Below are 16945 nucleotides of genomic sequence, written 5' to 3' on the forward strand. Positions count from 1 at the left end.
GGGTGCATGGAGGGAGGGCAGAGTAGGGCCAAAGAGTAAAACCAGGAAGCTGGGACCCCAGCTCCTTCCTGTTCATGTCCTCTGCAGCTGCCACTGGCTCTGGCCCAGGCTTCAGAGAACTCCCAGGTATTTAGACACTCATTTTATTGCTTAATCGAGCTTGAAGCCGTTTAAATGAATACAAGTTTTTACGTTTGGCAGTGAAGGCTTTTACAGGCCCCTTTAGCAGGGGAAGAGGTTGGAAGAGAAGCCGAGAAGGAATTTCTCTTGGGCCACTGCCTTCATGAGGTGGAGTGGCATCCATGCTAGGTCGGGGGTCCTGGTTCTCGGGGAGCCCTCAGGGGAGGAGGCCTGGGAGTCCCTGGGCTCTGCAGGGATCCTGCCGGCTCTGGGGATCAGCCAGTGTGCTCGGCCCCAAAGTCAGGGCTGATGGCGGTGAGCATACCCCTACAAAGGGGTAACCTCCAGCTGGAATCACCCCCTAACTGCACCTGCCTCAGTGTACCTTCTGCCCACTGTCCCCTTCCCTCCTCTCCTCACCTGGCTCTCATCCCACTGCTTTTATTGCCTTCATTAGGCATGACTTCATTCAGCTCTTCCAGGAAGAAGACAGGTTCTCCCCTCCTCGGGGATTGCCTTGCTCTCCACTTCCACCCAAGGCTTGCCTGTCTTCCTAGCAGAGCTGGGGCTCAGTGGGTGCTGGAGAGGAGTGGGTGTTGCCTTACTCACCCCTGACCTTTAGCTGTATACACACACAAACACACACACAGCTCACTTAAAGCTGAGGAGAGTCAAGTCTTCCCTAGTAGCTCTCTGCCAAGAGGAAGGGGAAGGGATTTGAGGAGAGGGGAGTTCTGAAGTTGCTTTGTCAGTGACATATCTATCAATGGTGATTCTGGGGTACAAGAAGCTGAAAAGCATAGACCAGCTCACAGCACCGAGGGGTAGAGTTCTCAGAGGCTCTCACCAGCTCACACTCTGACTCACCATTCCAGCTGTTCCTGTCCATGGAGTGACCATGGTGGCAGTGGCCCCGGGGCCTCTCTCCCCTGCCCACCCCAGGCTCCCGCTGCTAGCTGACACCCCCGTTTCTGCTCCCTAGGTAGAGGTGGAGGTGGAGAGCATGGACAAGGCCGGCAACTTCATCGGCTGGCTGCACATCGACGGCGCCAACCTGTCCGTCTTGCTGGTGGAGCACGCGCTCTCCAAGGTCCACTTCACCGCCGAGCGCAGCGCCTACTACAAATCCCTGCTGTCTGCCGAGGAGGCCGCCAAGCAGAAGAAGGAGAAGGTGAGCTGTGGAACGGGGCCTGGCGGGAAGGAGCGGCTGCCCTCTCTCTCCCTCCCTTCCCGCCGCACCAGCACTGCTGCCTGCTTACAACAGAGTGCTTCTGTCCCCCCGTCCACTGAGTGACTCCAGCTGGTGTTGGTGTCAGACCCCACGTCAGCAACCCCACGCTGAGGCGGGCCCCGGACCCTCTCTGAGCACCCCTGTCCACCACCCCGGCCCTGCTGGGCCTGGCACCGGAAGCTGCCTAGACAGTGACCTTGGAGCCAGGGTCACCCGCGACCAGAGGCCTTCCTTCCCCCGCCCTGACCCTCCAGTGCTCTCGGAGGGGCCGGGTGGCCTGTACCCCACGTCTGAATTTCCTTCACATTGCCCTGCAGGGAAGCCCATTTTGGAAGCTGCCCCAGGAGATGCATAAAGCTGTTAGGACAGCAGATTTACAGCCCATCAGTCTGTGCAGACACTGCATTGAAGAGACAAGGGGGGTGGGTCGGAAAGCAGCTTTTGGAAACAAATGGACGATTAAGGAACCCAGCGGCTTGGTGATGGGAGCTGGGCTCGGCATCCCCCTGCCCCTACCCCCACAGCCTGTCGCCACTGACTTACAGCTCAGCCCCGATAATGGGGATAAATCAGCCGGCCACCAATTTGTCAGGGCTTCTCGGAGCTTGAGGAGGATTTCATGGGACAGCCGTGCTGAGCCATAAATTTGTTCCAGGAATAAATGTTTCCTTCCCCATGGGGCAGCCATCTGGCTTACAACTAGCCTCTCAGAGCCAAGGCCCAGACACCTGCCAAAAGGAGTGGGGGGGCCCTGGGGCCCAGAAGCCTCCGGCTCCTCCCACCTCTCCTCTGAGAGAGCATCACACTTTCCCCAGGGGCCAGGCGCCGGAGGACTTCTGGGATCTCTGTGTCTCTTAGTCTCATCCCCTAGGGATTAGGACAGGTGATCGACCCTACTAGAGCTGGAAGGACTCCAGGGAGAGGTGGCTCCAAAAGCCAAGACAGGTGGAAGAGACTGCCCACATCTTGGAGGGCAAGCAGGCCACCATGGGGCCTCCGGGGAGGATTCCACTTCTGTCCCAGTTCTGCTTCCATTACAGCTCCCATTATAGCCTGTCTTCCTAGAGTGATGGGGAAGCAGCCTCGGCTCCTACAGCAGAGGCACTTCCTCTTGGGTTTTCTTTCTGTGACAGCTGAACTTAAGACTGGACACCCCCTGTGTCCTCTGCTCACTTCAGGGAATGGAGGAGAGGTGGTGCAGAGGTGGAACGAGTTAACAGCTGCGGGACACTTCAGCAAGCACCCACCTATAAGGCCCAGATTCTGAAAGTATCTCTGCCCCCTGGCCCTGCTCCCTGAGCCTGGAAGCCATCTCTTCAGATCTGAGTAGCCTTCTGCCGTCTGAGAGTAGAGACCCCAGAGGGACTGAGGAGGGGACAGAGAAGGGAGTCTGGCCAAAGCGTGGCCCCTTGCATAGGTGCTGAGCCAGGCATCACTATTTACTACGTAGTGGATTTGTTTGGAAGAACCCAAGTCATCATTTCTCTGGTGCCACGTGATGGTGCTGAGGAGTAATTACCATGATTAATTACTTACACAGGCTGCGTGCTTTTATTCCAGTCCAATTAAAATGCAGCACACCACTCTCAGTGCGAGGGCCCGCCCGCCTCCAGGGGCCCTCCTGCACATCCCCTCCTCCTTGAGGCCTGGGGGAACCTAGCCTGACCTCCCTCCTCCTGGTGGGGCTGCTCTCCGGGAACAGCATAGGCAGAGCCTTGCAGCAGTCCTCTGAGTTAGCTGGACTCAGGCGGGAGAATCGGGGGGTCAGCTGGGGAGCAGTAAACTTGGTGTCTGAGGTGTCCCCAGGATCCCCAGCCTTGCCCCGCTGGTGACCCCGTGAGAGCTGCCTTAGCTGTCGAGAGATAGGCGCATCTGGGGTTAAGAGATTATCATGGTCCCTGTGGGCTGAGGAAGCTAATACCGAGAGATTTTGTGAGACCAGGGCACACAGAAGTCTTGGGTGGGTGTGATTATGTGCATGTGAGCAGGTCTGAATGGGGAGCCCCAGCAATGCTGTGTTCCCCACTCTGAGAATTTAGCTGCCTAGTTGCAAGGCCTGATCCCCCTGTACCTTGCTGTCTTCTCTCCTTATTGAAGAGGCCAGTCTGTAGGAAGCTGGTTGCAGGGTTCCCCCTCCCTGTCCTCGGGATCCTGGGCAGGTCTGAGGGCCAGAGAGGGAGCCTCAGATGGCAGCTGTCTGTCCCCCATACCCCCTGCCCCACTCATACCTTGGCAGGGCCCTTGACAGGCCTGGATTGGCCATCGATTGGCTTTTATTGAGCTTAGCTTCCCCACTGTGGGCTTGCAGGCCTCCACTACCCTGGCTGCATGCCAGCCCCACCTCTGGAGCCTCCTGAGCAGCGGTATTAAATAGGATTTAGAAAGGAAAGGTTCCATGCAGTGAAACCTCGGTCCACATGGCCCGCAGCCTGCCAGGAGGAGGACCTGGGGCTCCCCTGGGAGGAAGTGCAGAGAAGGCGCGGGGGAGGGGTGCAAGGTGAGGACAGAAGAGACTCCCTCTCCTCTGCTGCTAAGCTGGCCCCGGGGTGAAGGGATCTGAGCAGGACAGGAAGTGGCTGACCCAGCAGTGTGGAGCAGAGGAGGGAGGGGGCTCCCTGCCCACTGCCCCCCTGGATCTGTAGCCAGGGCCACCAAGGGGTCACAGAGGGTGTCTGGCTGACGTGTGAGCCCCTCCTTGCCCAGGTTCTGCAGAGGGACAACTGCAGTCAGTGTGGGCCCAGCTCGCCCTTGTTCTGAGGGTGGGGACCTGCCCTCCAGCTGACTGACTCCTTCCCACCACAAAGCCACCTGCGGGGACCCCGCAGGGCTCTGTGACTGAGGGCCAAGCCCGCTCTCTCTTAGAAATGGGGCGCTCTGTCTGAGGAGCAGCTCTGCCTCTTCTGGCCTTGGGCAGCCTCAGGCTTCCAGTGTCCTCTGCTCCCCGCCTGCCCGCTGCCCTGTGAGCTCTGGGACCCCATAGGACTGGCCTATCTCTGCCTCCTGGTAGGAAGGGGCCCAAGGGCCACCCCGAGGCTCTGTCTGCATCATCCCTGACCTCCACCCCACTGGCCCCTGGACCTGCCAGGGAAGACGCCCTACCTTCTCTCTCTGGGAGGAAACCTGACGCTGTCGCCTGAGGCACCTTGGCTTGAGAAGTTTCTACTCTCAGCCTGTCAGTCTGTTCCCATTCTGTCCACTAGGCAGAGGAGCCTCCCTCCCCTGCAGCCGAGGCAAGTGGGGTGGGGTTAGGATGGGGGCCAGCTCAGGAGCCAGCGCAGGGGCCCGGGAAAGGCAGGGAACAGGAGCGGAGGGAGGCCCTGACTTGGTCTGCAGTGGTAGGGGCGCAGTCTGGAGAGTGGTGCTGGCGGGGCTGCCACAGAGCACAGACTGCTGGGCCAGGAATGCCGCTGACAACGTCTCCGCCACTCCCGGGCAGCCTCCCCACCAGGCTCAGAAAGTCCCTGTTGCTCATTCCAGTTCCCGGGGCCCAGCCTCTCTTTCCAGTGGAAGGACACGCACTCGTACCACGTTAGAGGCAGGAGCATGGTTTTACGGGTGTGGCCCAAAGTGGTTCAGTCATTCCAGCTTGCATCTGCTTCTTGGTGCACCGCTCCACCATGCCCCAGGAGTCTGTGTGTAGCAGAAGGGTCATGTGGTCCAACTACCACCTCTTGCAGGGGAAGAAAAGGAGACTCAGAGAAGGCATGTGACTTGACCGAGGTCACACAGCAAATTAAAGGGGAAAATGAAAGGACCGGAGTCCACAACTCCCACCTACGACTTTTCCCACTGTTCATTGCTGCCTTTTGTGTTCAGGGGCCCAGGCGATGCCAAAATTCCCCTTGAAGGGCTCTAGGGCCCACCCCCCTGTGTTCAAATCCTGGTTCTGCCACGTCTAGCAAGCCTGTGTGCCTCGGTTTCTTCGTTTGTGAAATTGGGGGTAATGTTGATCCCTTTTGAAAAGGTTGTTGTGAGGATTAGATGACGTAGTACTTGGGTAGTGTTTAGTGTGGCCCCTAGTGAGCATGTAAGGTTTGGGCTAAGAACTTCTGTCACCACCCACCCGAGTCCTGTGTGTGTGTGTCTTTGGGACCCAGCGTGTAGTCCAGTCCCCCAGACTCCCCAGCCTGTTTCCGCCGCCCAGCTGGAAGGCCATCTCCCTCCCCTGCTCTGACAGGCCTCACTACTGGGATAATCTCCTGGCCACGGGATTGGACTTGACGCGCTGTCACCCCGCATCAGCTTCTGAGCACTGCAGCCCTGACAGTGCAGGGCTGGGGGAGGGAGGGAGCGGGAAGGGTGGAGGGCAGCGGCCGGCTTCCGAGCCGGGGTCAGAGCAGCCTCCTTGAGGTGCAGAGGACAGGCACCCTCGCACAGTGGCGGCCCTCCCCTCCGCAGCCCAGCACCGTCGCTTGGAGAGCCTCGGGAGTGCCCACGGCCCTGTGACGGTGGGAGGGCCTGGGGAGTTCAGTGACCCTCACAGGGGGTGTGAGGGAAGGAGATGGGGACTGGGCAGCACCACAGGACCAAGGGTCTCACACGCCTGACGTGCGTGGGAGTCGCTGGGAGTCTTGAGTTTTGATTCCCTTTCCCTGGGACCCTTAGAGCACATCCTGATGGGCAGGCGGGGGGGTGGGGTGGGGGTGGTGGGCACCCTGGCACCTTCGTTCCCAGGAAGATCCCCAGTTGTTCCAGAAACCTCAGAGTTTGGGAACTACTGGACTGGAAGTTCCCCCACCCCGACCTCTGCGCTCCAGGGGCTCAGACCAGCATGATGCAACATCGCCCCCACACTCACCCCCACACTCGCCCCCAGGGCAGTGGTCCCCCCTCCCCAGAGCCCCTTTCCTGGCGTCCTTTCTGACTCCACTTCTGAACCCCTCGCCTCCCCTCTGTTGACCACACGTGCAGGTCTGGGCCCACTACGAGGAGCAGCCAGTGGAGGAGTTGATGCCCGTGCTGGAGGAGAAGGAGCGCTCGGCCAGCTACAAGCCGGTGTTCGTGACGGAGATCACCGACGACCTGCACTTCTACGTGCAGGACGTGGAGACAGGTGAGCGCACACCCGCCCCGATTCCACCACCTCTCGGCTCCTGGCGCAGGGCTGGCCCACCTCAGGGCCCCCCTGTTCGGGCAGGGGGCGGGACCCAGGCTTCCAGGGGCCTCCCTGCATAGCTTGCGGCTGCTGCCCACCTCCCAGGCCCCTGAGCGGCGCTCTGGGCCCGAGGTCATATTCTCAGCCGCAGTAGGGCCGGCAAGGCTGAGCGGTCCTCTGAGGACTGGTGAGGTCACCAGTCCTGTCTGGGTGGTGCTCTGATACTCTTAGGTCATTGTTTTCCTCCCAGACACCCCTGGCGGGGCCGGGCAGGAGGATTGTGCCCTCGGAGCTCGTCAGGAAGCAATGGACAGATTGTCTCCATGTGGCTGGGAAGTGCATGCCGGTTCTGCTCAGCGCCTCTGCCCCTCAGCCTCCCCGGGGAGGGCAGGGTGGGGGGAGCCCGGGCTTGTCTCTGCTGGGGTTTCTCCTCCAGAGGTTCCTGTAAGCCCCGAGTGGTGACCAGTTGCCATGGAAACAGGCGGCACTCTAGGGGAAGTCATCCCCAGGAAGTCTTTCTGAAGGACCCTCTTTCTCCATCTTCCCTCTTCCTCCTGCCCTCCAATGCTGTGCACTGAGGCCAGGGTCCTCTCCCCGCTGTGCTCCCTGCCCCCTGCCCTCAGCAGAGAGCTCAGGTTTCCAGAGGAGAGAGGGCAGCAGAGCTGGCTCTCACAGCAACTGCAATGGGGCCCCTCTGGCCCAGCTTCCACCTCCACTCCCTTTGCTCTGTCCATCCTGACCTCCCACCTCTCATTTGTCACCCTGTGCAGGGAAACATTTTAGTTGAGATCAGAGGAGAAAGCTCTTTAAGCTACTTCTCGGTGGAGGAAACCAGGTCTTTTCAAGGGGGAGGGGGCGGGAGATGTCAGTGACATGGAGGCAGCCCCATGGGTGGCAGGGCTCTCCCTGCCCTCCTCAGGCACCACCCCAGGCCCACTCCAGATGGTAAACAAGCTCGTGTCAGCCACCTCCCCACTAACGATACTGCCCAGGCAGCTGTGTTTGTGGCAGTGTCATTTCACCGGGGAAACTGACCATTCTGAGCCTTGGGCTGGCTGGGCCCAAGGAGGGGAGCAGAGCCAGGCAGGGGCTGAGGTGAGCTGCTGAGCCTGGGTTAGGTTCTCTCGTGGTCAGCAGCATTCCTGGTGAGAGGGGCCTGGCCACTGCCTGGGGAATGAAGCCAGAAGACCTCCAGGTCTGAAAGGCGGCCCAGGTAGGAATGAGAGCTACTCCTGAGCCCAGGAGCTGGCAAGAAGGCCCTCCAGGAGCTTGTGGAAAGGGAACTCAAAGGAGACCCTGCCCAGGGAACCCTGGCTCCCAGGCAGGCTGCACCTGGCCTCTGGGTCCTGCCAGGTAGGACTCACTTTGAGTACGAACAGGTGCTGGGGTCTCCAGGGGGCAGAGCCTGAGGCTGAGTTCAAGGCCTTTGCCACGTAGTCTCTGTCATCTCAGAGGCTTCCTGTATCGGTTCTGCACCCTGCCTGGCTGTTGGTGACAGCTCTCGGAAGCCAGGACACTGCACCAAGTGGCAGCCAAGGCAGATAACAAGGAGAAAAAGGGAACTTGGGGGGAACCACGTGTTGTTGGAAGATTGAAGGAGCAAGTGACATGCTGTGTGGCACACCACCTGGATGGCTGTGAGCTCCAGAGAAAACCCTGAAGTGAAGTGAAGTCGCTCAGTTGTGTCCGACTCTTTGCGACCCCACGGACTGTAGCCTACCAGGCTTCTCAGTCCATGGGATTTTCCAGGCAAGAGTACTGGAGTGGGTTGCCATTTCCTTCTCCAGCGGATCTTCCCAACCCAGGGATCGATCCTGGGTCTCCCACATTGGACGCAGATGCTTTACCAACTGGGCCACCAGGGAAGCCCAGAGAAAACCCTGCCCTCCATCAAATCCATGAACAGGAACCTGGGCATACACAGCATCCCTCTCCTGAAACCCTTGGTGCCTCTGGGAGGCAGGGACATCCTCTGGCCCTTTTTCCCTTCTCTTAATTAAAGCCCACCTTCGGGAAGGATCTGGTGAAGTAATGAATGCATTGCCATTGGCCCATGTGACCAACCAGCCTCTGTGTAAGGACCTCCCAGAGGGCTCTGCCTATTTGCAGAGCTGTTGCCTTGGAGCAAAATAATAATAATAATAGAGCAAGTATAACAAGATCTCATCTGTGTAGAGGAGGCTTCTAAGTCCCTGAAATTTTACTGTCTGGGCAAGAAATGCAGGCGCAGGAGAACAGAGGGTTTATTGCCAGGCAGGGGGAGGGCAGCTGCTTCTAAAAAGTCCCTGAAAGCGTCTTGTGAAGGCCAGGGCAGGGCCCGAGTGTGGATAGGCGCAAACCTGCAGATCCCTCTTCAACACAGTGCAGTTACCAAGCACCCCGCATGGCCGGAGCTTTACTGGGTCTCAAGAGAAGCAGCAGAACCAAGTGAGCTATGGTCTGTGCCCTGAAGGAGCTCACGGTGCAGTGGCAGAAACATAAACCAGACAGGGAATGGATAAGGCCCACTGTGACAGGTGTACTGATGGCTAACATGCGTCAGGCTGCTGTAACAGGGCGGCCCGGGCCCTGAGGGTGGGGGAGGAATCCTTCACTCCCACCACACACACCCCCGCCCCAGCACCCTCCCCCTGGAAATGAAGCGGGTGGAAAAGGCCAGGTGTAGAGCCTGAATCAGAGCCAGAGGGACATAAAGGAGAAGCTACTGGGACTGACGCGTAGCAAAAGGGTGGTGACGGGATGCGGCAGGAGGGGGCCCTGAGAAGACCTTGGGGTTGCCACACCCAGGAACAGACAGACAGCCGCCAGGTGGATGACCCAGGGAGAATGGTTCAGGAAAGAGAAGGCAAGGAAGGGGTCCCGCCCCACCCCGTGGAGGAGGGCAGTGAGTTGGCTGGGAGGGTGGAACCGCTGGCAGCCCTTGGAGGTTCAGTTCCACACGTGTCTCTAGACGCGTCATGTCAGGGCGGCCACATCTGAATAGACTGAGACTGGGCCCTGCTCCTGGAATCGCTCCAGTCTTTCACAGCCCGGATTCTGAGGTCCTTTCCTTGTGCAGGGTCGTAGGGGGCCCCCTCCTTCAGCTCCACTTTTGTCCCTGGGAGACTTGGCAGAGAGTGGCTACTGTCCATCACCACTTCTGTGGCCCAGGCCAGGGCCAGCCCTGGTAGGAAAGGAGAAGGCAGGTTGGCCTGGGCCTTGCCTGGTGTCCACTCACTTTCTCCACCTCCTAAACCAAAGCCCAGGAACATTCCCTGCGCATCCCCAGGGACAGCCAAGACTGGAAGGCTGGGTACCTCTTAGGCCTGAAATGTCTGCAGAATATCGTGAACCTCCTCAAGCAGGGACCAAAGAGAACTTCCCTGCAGGATGGAGGCAAGCCAGTGCTGTGGGCACCCTGCAACAGTCCACATCCTTCCCACTCCCCAGGCTCGTCTTCCACCCAGCCCCATCTAGAGATGAGGCTCCAGGGAACGTGGCACCCAGGTCTCACTCCCTCTTCCTCCCCACAGGCACCCAGCTGGAGAAGCTGATGGAGAACATGCGCAATGACATTGCTAGCCACCCTCCCGTCGAGGGCTCCTACGCCCCCCGCCGGGGCGAATTCTGCATCGCCAAATTCGTAGACGGAGAATGGTAAGCCACCTGGACCCGAGCAAGGCAGAGTCTTAAGCAGGAGCAGGAGGAGGTCTGTCTCCAGGGCACCCGTCTGCAGAAGCGCCAGCCAGACTTGAGGCATTCGCCCTATCGGCCTGCTTTCCACTGAGTGGTCGCTCTTGACCTTGGTCAGCTCTCCAGAGTGGTCCTCTATGTTGCCCGTTTGCAACCTGCAGTGTAACCCACAGTTTTTCTGCAGTCGGCCTCTAGGGCACAGGAGTATCCCTCCTCCTCTCTCCTGGGATCTTCTGTTGGGGGTGCCCTGGCTGGCTGCAGCTCTCCAGCACCCCGTCACCCCGCACAGGAAAGACGATGTCAGGAGGGGGCAGGGGTGGTGAGGGGGTCGCTGGTTCCTGTGAGCCCAGACCAGCCACCACCCTCCACCCCAGCCGTCTGGCACAGGAGAAGCAGCACCCCCGGGCTGCAGGAAGGTCACTTACGTCTGACCTACCAAGGGTAGGACCCATGGCCTTCCCAGGGCGACCAAGTGACTTGGATGCGTTCCCTGCTGCGGCCTCCCAGACAGATCTGCCGGCTAATTACAGCTGCTGTTTAGTGTGCTGGGGTTTAAACAGCAGACATCAATCTAGTCATTAGTCTTGTTGCTTTATGCCCCAAGGACACGTTAATCTGCTCCACATGCTCCCCTCTCCCTCCCTCTGCTCCCAGCTATGCTCTGATTCCATTAGATGGGGTCCTGATAGAGTCTGAAAACTGGCCCCCTGTGACACCCATGGGTGTTCATTTTGAGCCCTGGGCAGGGAAACACTGCACCCCCTGGCCTGCCATCGCTGAGGCTCCAGGGATGTCCCTTGAGCTCTGCCCTTGATGCCATTGCAGGTACCGTGCCCGAGTGGAGAAAGTCGAGTCTCCTGCCAAAGTACACGTCTTCTACATCGACTACGGCAACGTGAGTGTGGGGTCGGAGGTGGGCGAGCAGCACGGGAGGGGCCCCTCAATACACCTGCCCCTAGGTCAAGCCCATCTGAGCTTTAGACCTCCCCTCCCTCCCTGACAGATGGGGACCCTGTGGGCCTCTCTGCTGCTCGTCCTGAGAGACTGGGCAACACCAGCGTCTCTGCTCAGAGGCCTGTGAGCACTGAGCGGTCTCCTGTCCAGGCCCAGTCACAGCCCCAGTTTCTCTCCTGCCCAGACTCTAAAGAGGGGGCCATGAAGTCCTGGCCCTGTACACCCCATCTCCTGGTCCACAAGGTGCCTGGGTGCTGATCCCCGGAGCATCCCAAACCAGGCTTGCTGAGGAGGGACTGGTATCCCCAGGAGAAATGCCCCTTGGACTGGGCCCGGGAGTGTGTTGACCATCCCCCACAGCAAGCAGGAGAGAAAGCTGTCCTTCAGAGCCATGCCGCTCCTGAGGACTGGTGTGGGGAGGCCCGCGAATAGAAAACCCAGAGCAGAGCCATGCTCCCAGCCCACCACCCAGGAGTACACAGGAGAGGGTCTTACCAGCTGGGTTGCCCTGCACACCTGGGCCAGGACCCTGATCTTAGAGTACTCTCCCAGCCCCGCCCTAGCCTGTGGGAAGGCGGTCAGAGCCCATGTCATAGTGCGAAGGCATTGGGGAAAGTGGAGGCAGCAGTGAGAGCCCAGTGATCAGGTGGGCGGTGTCAGTTGGAGCCCCCAGGTGTGCCACCCCAGGCCCCGCCTCCCCAGCTTTGCTGACCCCGCAGGCCTGTGCCAGGCCTGTGCATGTGGGAGTGAGTCCGGGTGCGGGAGGGGAGAGTGCTCAGGGGCCTGGCCACTTGAGTCGTCCCCCGAGAGCAAGGGAGCTTCCAGTGTGTGACGCTGCTGGCCCCGTGTGTCCTCTGCAGAGGGAGATCCTGCCGTCCACCCGCCTGGGCACCTTGCCACCTGCCTTCAGCACCCGCGTGCTACCAGCTCAAGCCACGGAGTATGCCTTTGCCTTCATCCAGGTGCCCCAAGATGTGAGTCTCCCCCCCTTTCTTCCTCCCAAAGGGGACCATCCCCTGACACATGACCACTGCTGCGGCCCCAGCACGTACCCACGGGAACTAAATGCAAACCCGTCCTGGGTCCCAACCCCCACCCCGACCCCCGCCCACTCTCACAGGGCTGAGCCCCTACCGTGGCCCTGGCTTGGGGCCTCTGCCTCTAGCCTGCGGGGCTCTGGGCTGCAATTGTCTCCCAATACTCCTTCCAGTCTCAGAGGGTGCCACCAGAAGTGACTGTCCCCAAACAGATCTGACCAGGTCACACCTCTGCCAGAAACCCTCCGCTGGGGCCACCCAGGCTGATGGGAGGAGGTGGAGACAGTGATGACGGTCTGTTAATCAAAGGGGAGAGAAGCGTGGCCAGGGAGGTCCGGGTCAAGGCGAGGTGGCCTTGGAGTATCTGAGCCAGCTCTTGAGGAGCAGCCATGTGCAGGTTTGGGGAGGGGAGCCTGGTGGGGCAGGGCACACTGGGTGAAGACTAGTCTGCCAGCTATAGGCAGTGGCAGGAGGTGAGTAGGGCCCTTGTCTGCCCTGGCAGAGAGGTGATTATTTGTATCATAGGTGAAAGGGGTCTGGGCACGGGGGGAGCTGAGTGGGGAGTGAGGTGATGCTGGCACATCTAGGCAGACTTCCTGGAGGTCCGGGACCAGGACCTGGGGCCCTCGCAGCCCTTGGCTGGCACTGGCCTCTCGTGCTGACCTGGGTCTGTGCTGGCCGCAGGAGGATGCTCGGACTGACGCGGTGGACAGCGTGGTGCGGGACATCCAGAACACGCAGTGCCTGCTCAACGTGGAGCACCTGAGCGCCGGCTGCCCGCACGTCACCCTGCAGTTCGCTGACTCCAAGGGGGACGTGGGGCTGGGCCTGGTGAAGGAGGGGCTGGTCATGGTGGAGGTGCGCAAGGAAAAGCAGTTCCAGAAAGTGGTACGTGCTGTGGGGGGCGGGACAAAAATGGTCCGTGCTGTGGGGGTGGAGCGGCCGGCCCCTGGCATCCCCCGCCACCTCCAGCGTCCCAGAGGAGGGTGGGTGCCCCAGGAGCCAGTGAGGGAGCAGGGACCCACCATCCTGCTGCTCCTGCGGGGGAAAGATAATGGATTTGGGTTTGTTGGGGTTTTTAAAAAAAAGTTAATTACTTCTTAAATTAATTGGCTGCCGGTTTGGCTGAAAACTGCAGCTGCAAACTGGAGCAGAAAGTTTCCCTTTGCCCATCCCCCCCGGTGACAGGCCAGGATGCTGTGCCAGGGGTGGCCCGGAGAGGGTCACAGCCCAGCGCGCTGTCTCTCCGGTCCTCACGTCCTCCTCTCCGAGCCCATCAGCAGCTCCCAGCACTCAGTGCTGCCTGAGCCACTTACCCAGAAGACTGCCATAACCCCCTCCAGCCTGTGGGGAGCTGGACCTGAGTCCTGCCTCCCTCCTTCGTGAAACATCTGGCCCTGGGGATCAACCATTGGACACTTGAGTCTCCCGTTCATGAAGCGAGGAGAGCGCAACCAGCCTGACTGCTCCCGAGGGTGGACCATGAGGATGGGGTCTGCCAGCTGGGGAACCACCTTGCACAGCTCAGTGGTAGATCATTAGAGCCAGGCTTCTCCCACTCAGCACTGTTCCCATCCCAGTTCCCCAGCCTCTCCCCACGACAGGCCAGCCTCCAGGCACAGGCCAGGCTGGTGGGAAGCCCCCGTGCCCTTCTGCAGCACCCAGCTCCCCCGCCCTCCTGAGCTGGAGGGACTCAAGCAGCAGGGTTGAAACCAACATTCTTCTCTCTCCACTAGGCCTTGCTTCCCCCTTTTGCCTTTCCTCTCTCCGCATGTGCAGATGGGGGTTGGTGGGTCTGTAGCTCTGGTTATGCAGGTTGCTAATTCATTTGGAACAAGACTTCACTGTGGATCACTCCTGTGTCTTGTCTGGACAGGAGGGGCCTGGCCCCTAGTCTCCCTGCAGTTTCTTGGATCACTCCTAGGAGTTAGCTTAAGTTTCACTATAAACCTGGAGATCTTAGTGTTCCCCATATGGAACTACCCATAACGTTTCTGGTGTCTGTGTGAGTGCTAAGTTGCTTCAGTCGTGTCCAACCCTGCAATTCTATGGACTGCAGCCCACCAGGCTCCTCTGTTTATGGGATTCTCCAAGCAAGAATACAGTGTCAAGAAACACCTAATGTGTTTGTTCATTCACTTACTCATTCTTTCGGTAAATGTTTACTGAGGATGTACAAATCTCTGAATAAGAGACAACATTCCTGCCCCATGGAACTTGCGTTCAAGCATGAGGAGACAAAGAATAAAATAAGTCAACAAAGTTAGACATTAGACGAGTGCAATGGAAAAAGAGAAAGTAGAAGTAAAGGGAATCGGGAATGTGGGGGAGTGGTCAAAATTTTAAAGAGGATCATATGAGGTCTCGTAAAGAAGGTGACTCTTAACCAGAGGCTTGAGCAGGCGGGATAGGTAGCCAGGTGGACAGGAGAGAGAAGCATGTTTCAGGTGATTAGAACAGCCAGTGCAGAGTCTGGAAACAGCAAGAATACGGCGACTCTGCACTTGGATTTTCTTTGGAGGGAGCTGGGAACCCCTTGAGCAGGGGAGTAATGTGACCTTACCTGGGCCTCTCCCAGGCCCCTCTGGCTACTCAGCTGCAAGTGTCCCCACCTTGACCATCCATCCCATTGTTTTCTTGCCCCCTGCAGATCACAGAATACCTGAATGCCCAGGAGTCAGCCAAGAGCGCCAGGGTGAGTTTTTGCCTCAGGAGCCCCAGAGGGTGCTGAGAGAGGGGCTTTGGCCGTCTGGGTTCCAGCCTGTCCCACCTTCCCTGACTAGCCGTTTGCTGTTTTCTCACAGCTGAACCTGTGGCGCTATGGAGACTTCCGAGCCGACGATGCAGATGAGTTTGGCTACAGCCGCTAAGGAGGGCCCCGGGTCTGACCCCCAGCACAGCTCACGCCAGCACCCCTTCCTCTGCCGGCAGGGTGTTTTCAGCTCCAGACCTCAAATCAGGGGCATAGATTGGGTCCAGCTTTGCTTCAGTGTCTGGGAATGTCTCGTAGGACGGCATCTGGGCAGGGAGTGGGAAGAGCCCCCCCCGCAACCACAGCTTTCAGGGGGCAGACATTGTCTTCCAAAAGGACAGGCACTGCCCTCTACTGTCTCTCCCCGCTGATTTTGTTTCTATTTGGAGGTTTGTGGGGGTTTTGTTCTTTTTTTTTTTAATTGTCCTCAAATCAGGAAGAAACATGAAAGACTTTGTCCTAATGGGGGGCTTAATCCTGGCCCCAAGGCCAGCTGCCGACTGGCACTCCACGTCCGTCCCAGACCGCCCTTCTCCGCGGCTCTCTGTCCAGCTGTTGATTATGTGATTTTTCTGATACGTCCATTCTCAAATGCCAGCGTGTCCACATCTGCCCCTTTGCCCAGCCCTCCCTATTTCTGTATTTAAAGCTTTTGAGGCCCAATAAAATAGTACATGCTGTCTGCAGCTCTATTGGTGATGGTGGAGCCCAGAGCCCAGAATCTCGACAGCTCCAGCCAAGAGGCGACCTGGCACTCAAATGACCCCCAAGTGTGCCTGACCATGCTCCCTGAAAACAGCCGGTCACGGAATCAGGGCAGAACTTCAGAGCAGCTCCCGGGGCCTGGTGGGCATACCTGGCACTATGGCCATTGTGCAGAAGCCTGCAGGCCTTCTCTTTTGACTCATCTGCACGTGACTGCTCTCAAGAACCTCAGCAGCTCAGCATACGGTGCCCAGCCGAGAGGTTGCTGGGCCTGTCCTTTGGCTGGACCCACCAGCACCCCCCAAGGGACCAGCAGGGCTCGCTGAGAGAAGTGAGGTGAGTGCTGGCTTTCTGCTGCAGCGAAAGGAAAGCCTAATGCCCAGACAGACTGGCGCAGTGCACTGAGGTCGAGGCCCCTGGTCTCCACCCGGATCCCTCCAGTATCCACTGGAGAACGAGGGGCTCCAAGAGGGGTCGAGGCCCAGGCTGAGGAGAGCCAGTCTCTCCAGGTTAGCTCTGGCTCTGTTTGACTTGACAGGGTGCCCGCAACCCCAGACTACTCTAGGCCCCGAGGGGACACCCTAAGAGTGGCTGCTGTGGTGTGTGTGGTGAGATGCCCCCGTGCCTCTCAGGGTGAGAGAGCAGGTGTGCACGTGCTGTGGAGCTCATCGCTCCAGCACCTGTGGAGTCCAGGGAACCTGCCTGTTCCCCCCAGACTCCAGAGCCCCATCCTTGTGGCCCTGACCTTCCTAGGCATGTACTCAAGTGGTGGCCTGTCTTCTTGGCAGCCCCCCTTTTCTGCCCCACATTCTGATCCAGGTTGATGCTTCAAGCTGCCGTGTATTAAGATTGGTCATTTCTTTAGTCAAGTCTTTGAGGAAAGTCAGAGGAGGTGGCCTTGTGGGGGATGGGGGGACGCTTTGTGGGGCCTGGCTGGTCAGTTCTCATCCATCAGTGAGGTCCAGGCCCCAGAAAATTCTGGCTCCTGGCAGTTCTGCCCCACACTCACTTATTCAGGCCCAGGGCTCATGTGGGGTTCTGCCCTGGACTCCCATCTCCCTCTACTTGCGGTGACTCCAGTTAAGGGGAGAGGTGAGAGAGAGGAACCAAGGGCAGGTGGGGAGGGCTGTCGCGTGCTATGCTGCAGCCGGAACCCCTGTGCCCCCTCCTCCCTGCAGGACTCATGGGCTCTGCCTGCCAGCTTTCTGGGTTGGAGTGTCTTTGATCCTCAGATCAGAACCTCTTCATGGTTCAGTAAACCATTTCCCATGGCTCTGGACAGCCCCAGTGGGGGCCCGAGAAGACTGCAGGAACGCAGGTGATGAAGTCTGCCCTCTGTCGTTGCTCCTAGAGAAGCTGTTCTAACCACTGCAGGCAGG

At 59.0% G+C, this 16945-nt stretch overlaps 1 protein-coding gene across 1 annotated transcript in view; it reads left to right on the top strand.

Moving 5' to 3' along the window:
* Positions 1–15553, top strand: part of SND1 (staphylococcal nuclease and tudor domain containing 1) — a 422171-nt gene extending 406618 nt beyond the window's left edge. The window contains 8 exon segments of the mRNA NM_205784.1: positions 1103–1291; positions 6263–6404; positions 9959–10082; positions 10944–11013; positions 11933–12046; positions 12794–12997; positions 14760–14804; positions 14914–15553. Coding sequence (NP_991353.1) covers positions 1103–1291; positions 6263–6404; positions 9959–10082; positions 10944–11013; positions 11933–12046; positions 12794–12997; positions 14760–14804; positions 14914–14979 — 954 coding nt within the window. The 3' untranslated portion in view covers positions 14980–15553.
* Positions 15554–16945: the final 1392 nt, after the last annotated feature.

Source organism: Bos taurus, chromosome 4 (assembly GCF_002263795.3).
Source record: "Bos taurus isolate L1 Dominette 01449 registration number 42190680 breed Hereford chromosome 4, ARS-UCD2.0, whole genome shotgun sequence".
Classification (NCBI taxonomy): domain Eukaryota; kingdom Metazoa; phylum Chordata; class Mammalia; order Artiodactyla; family Bovidae; genus Bos; species Bos taurus.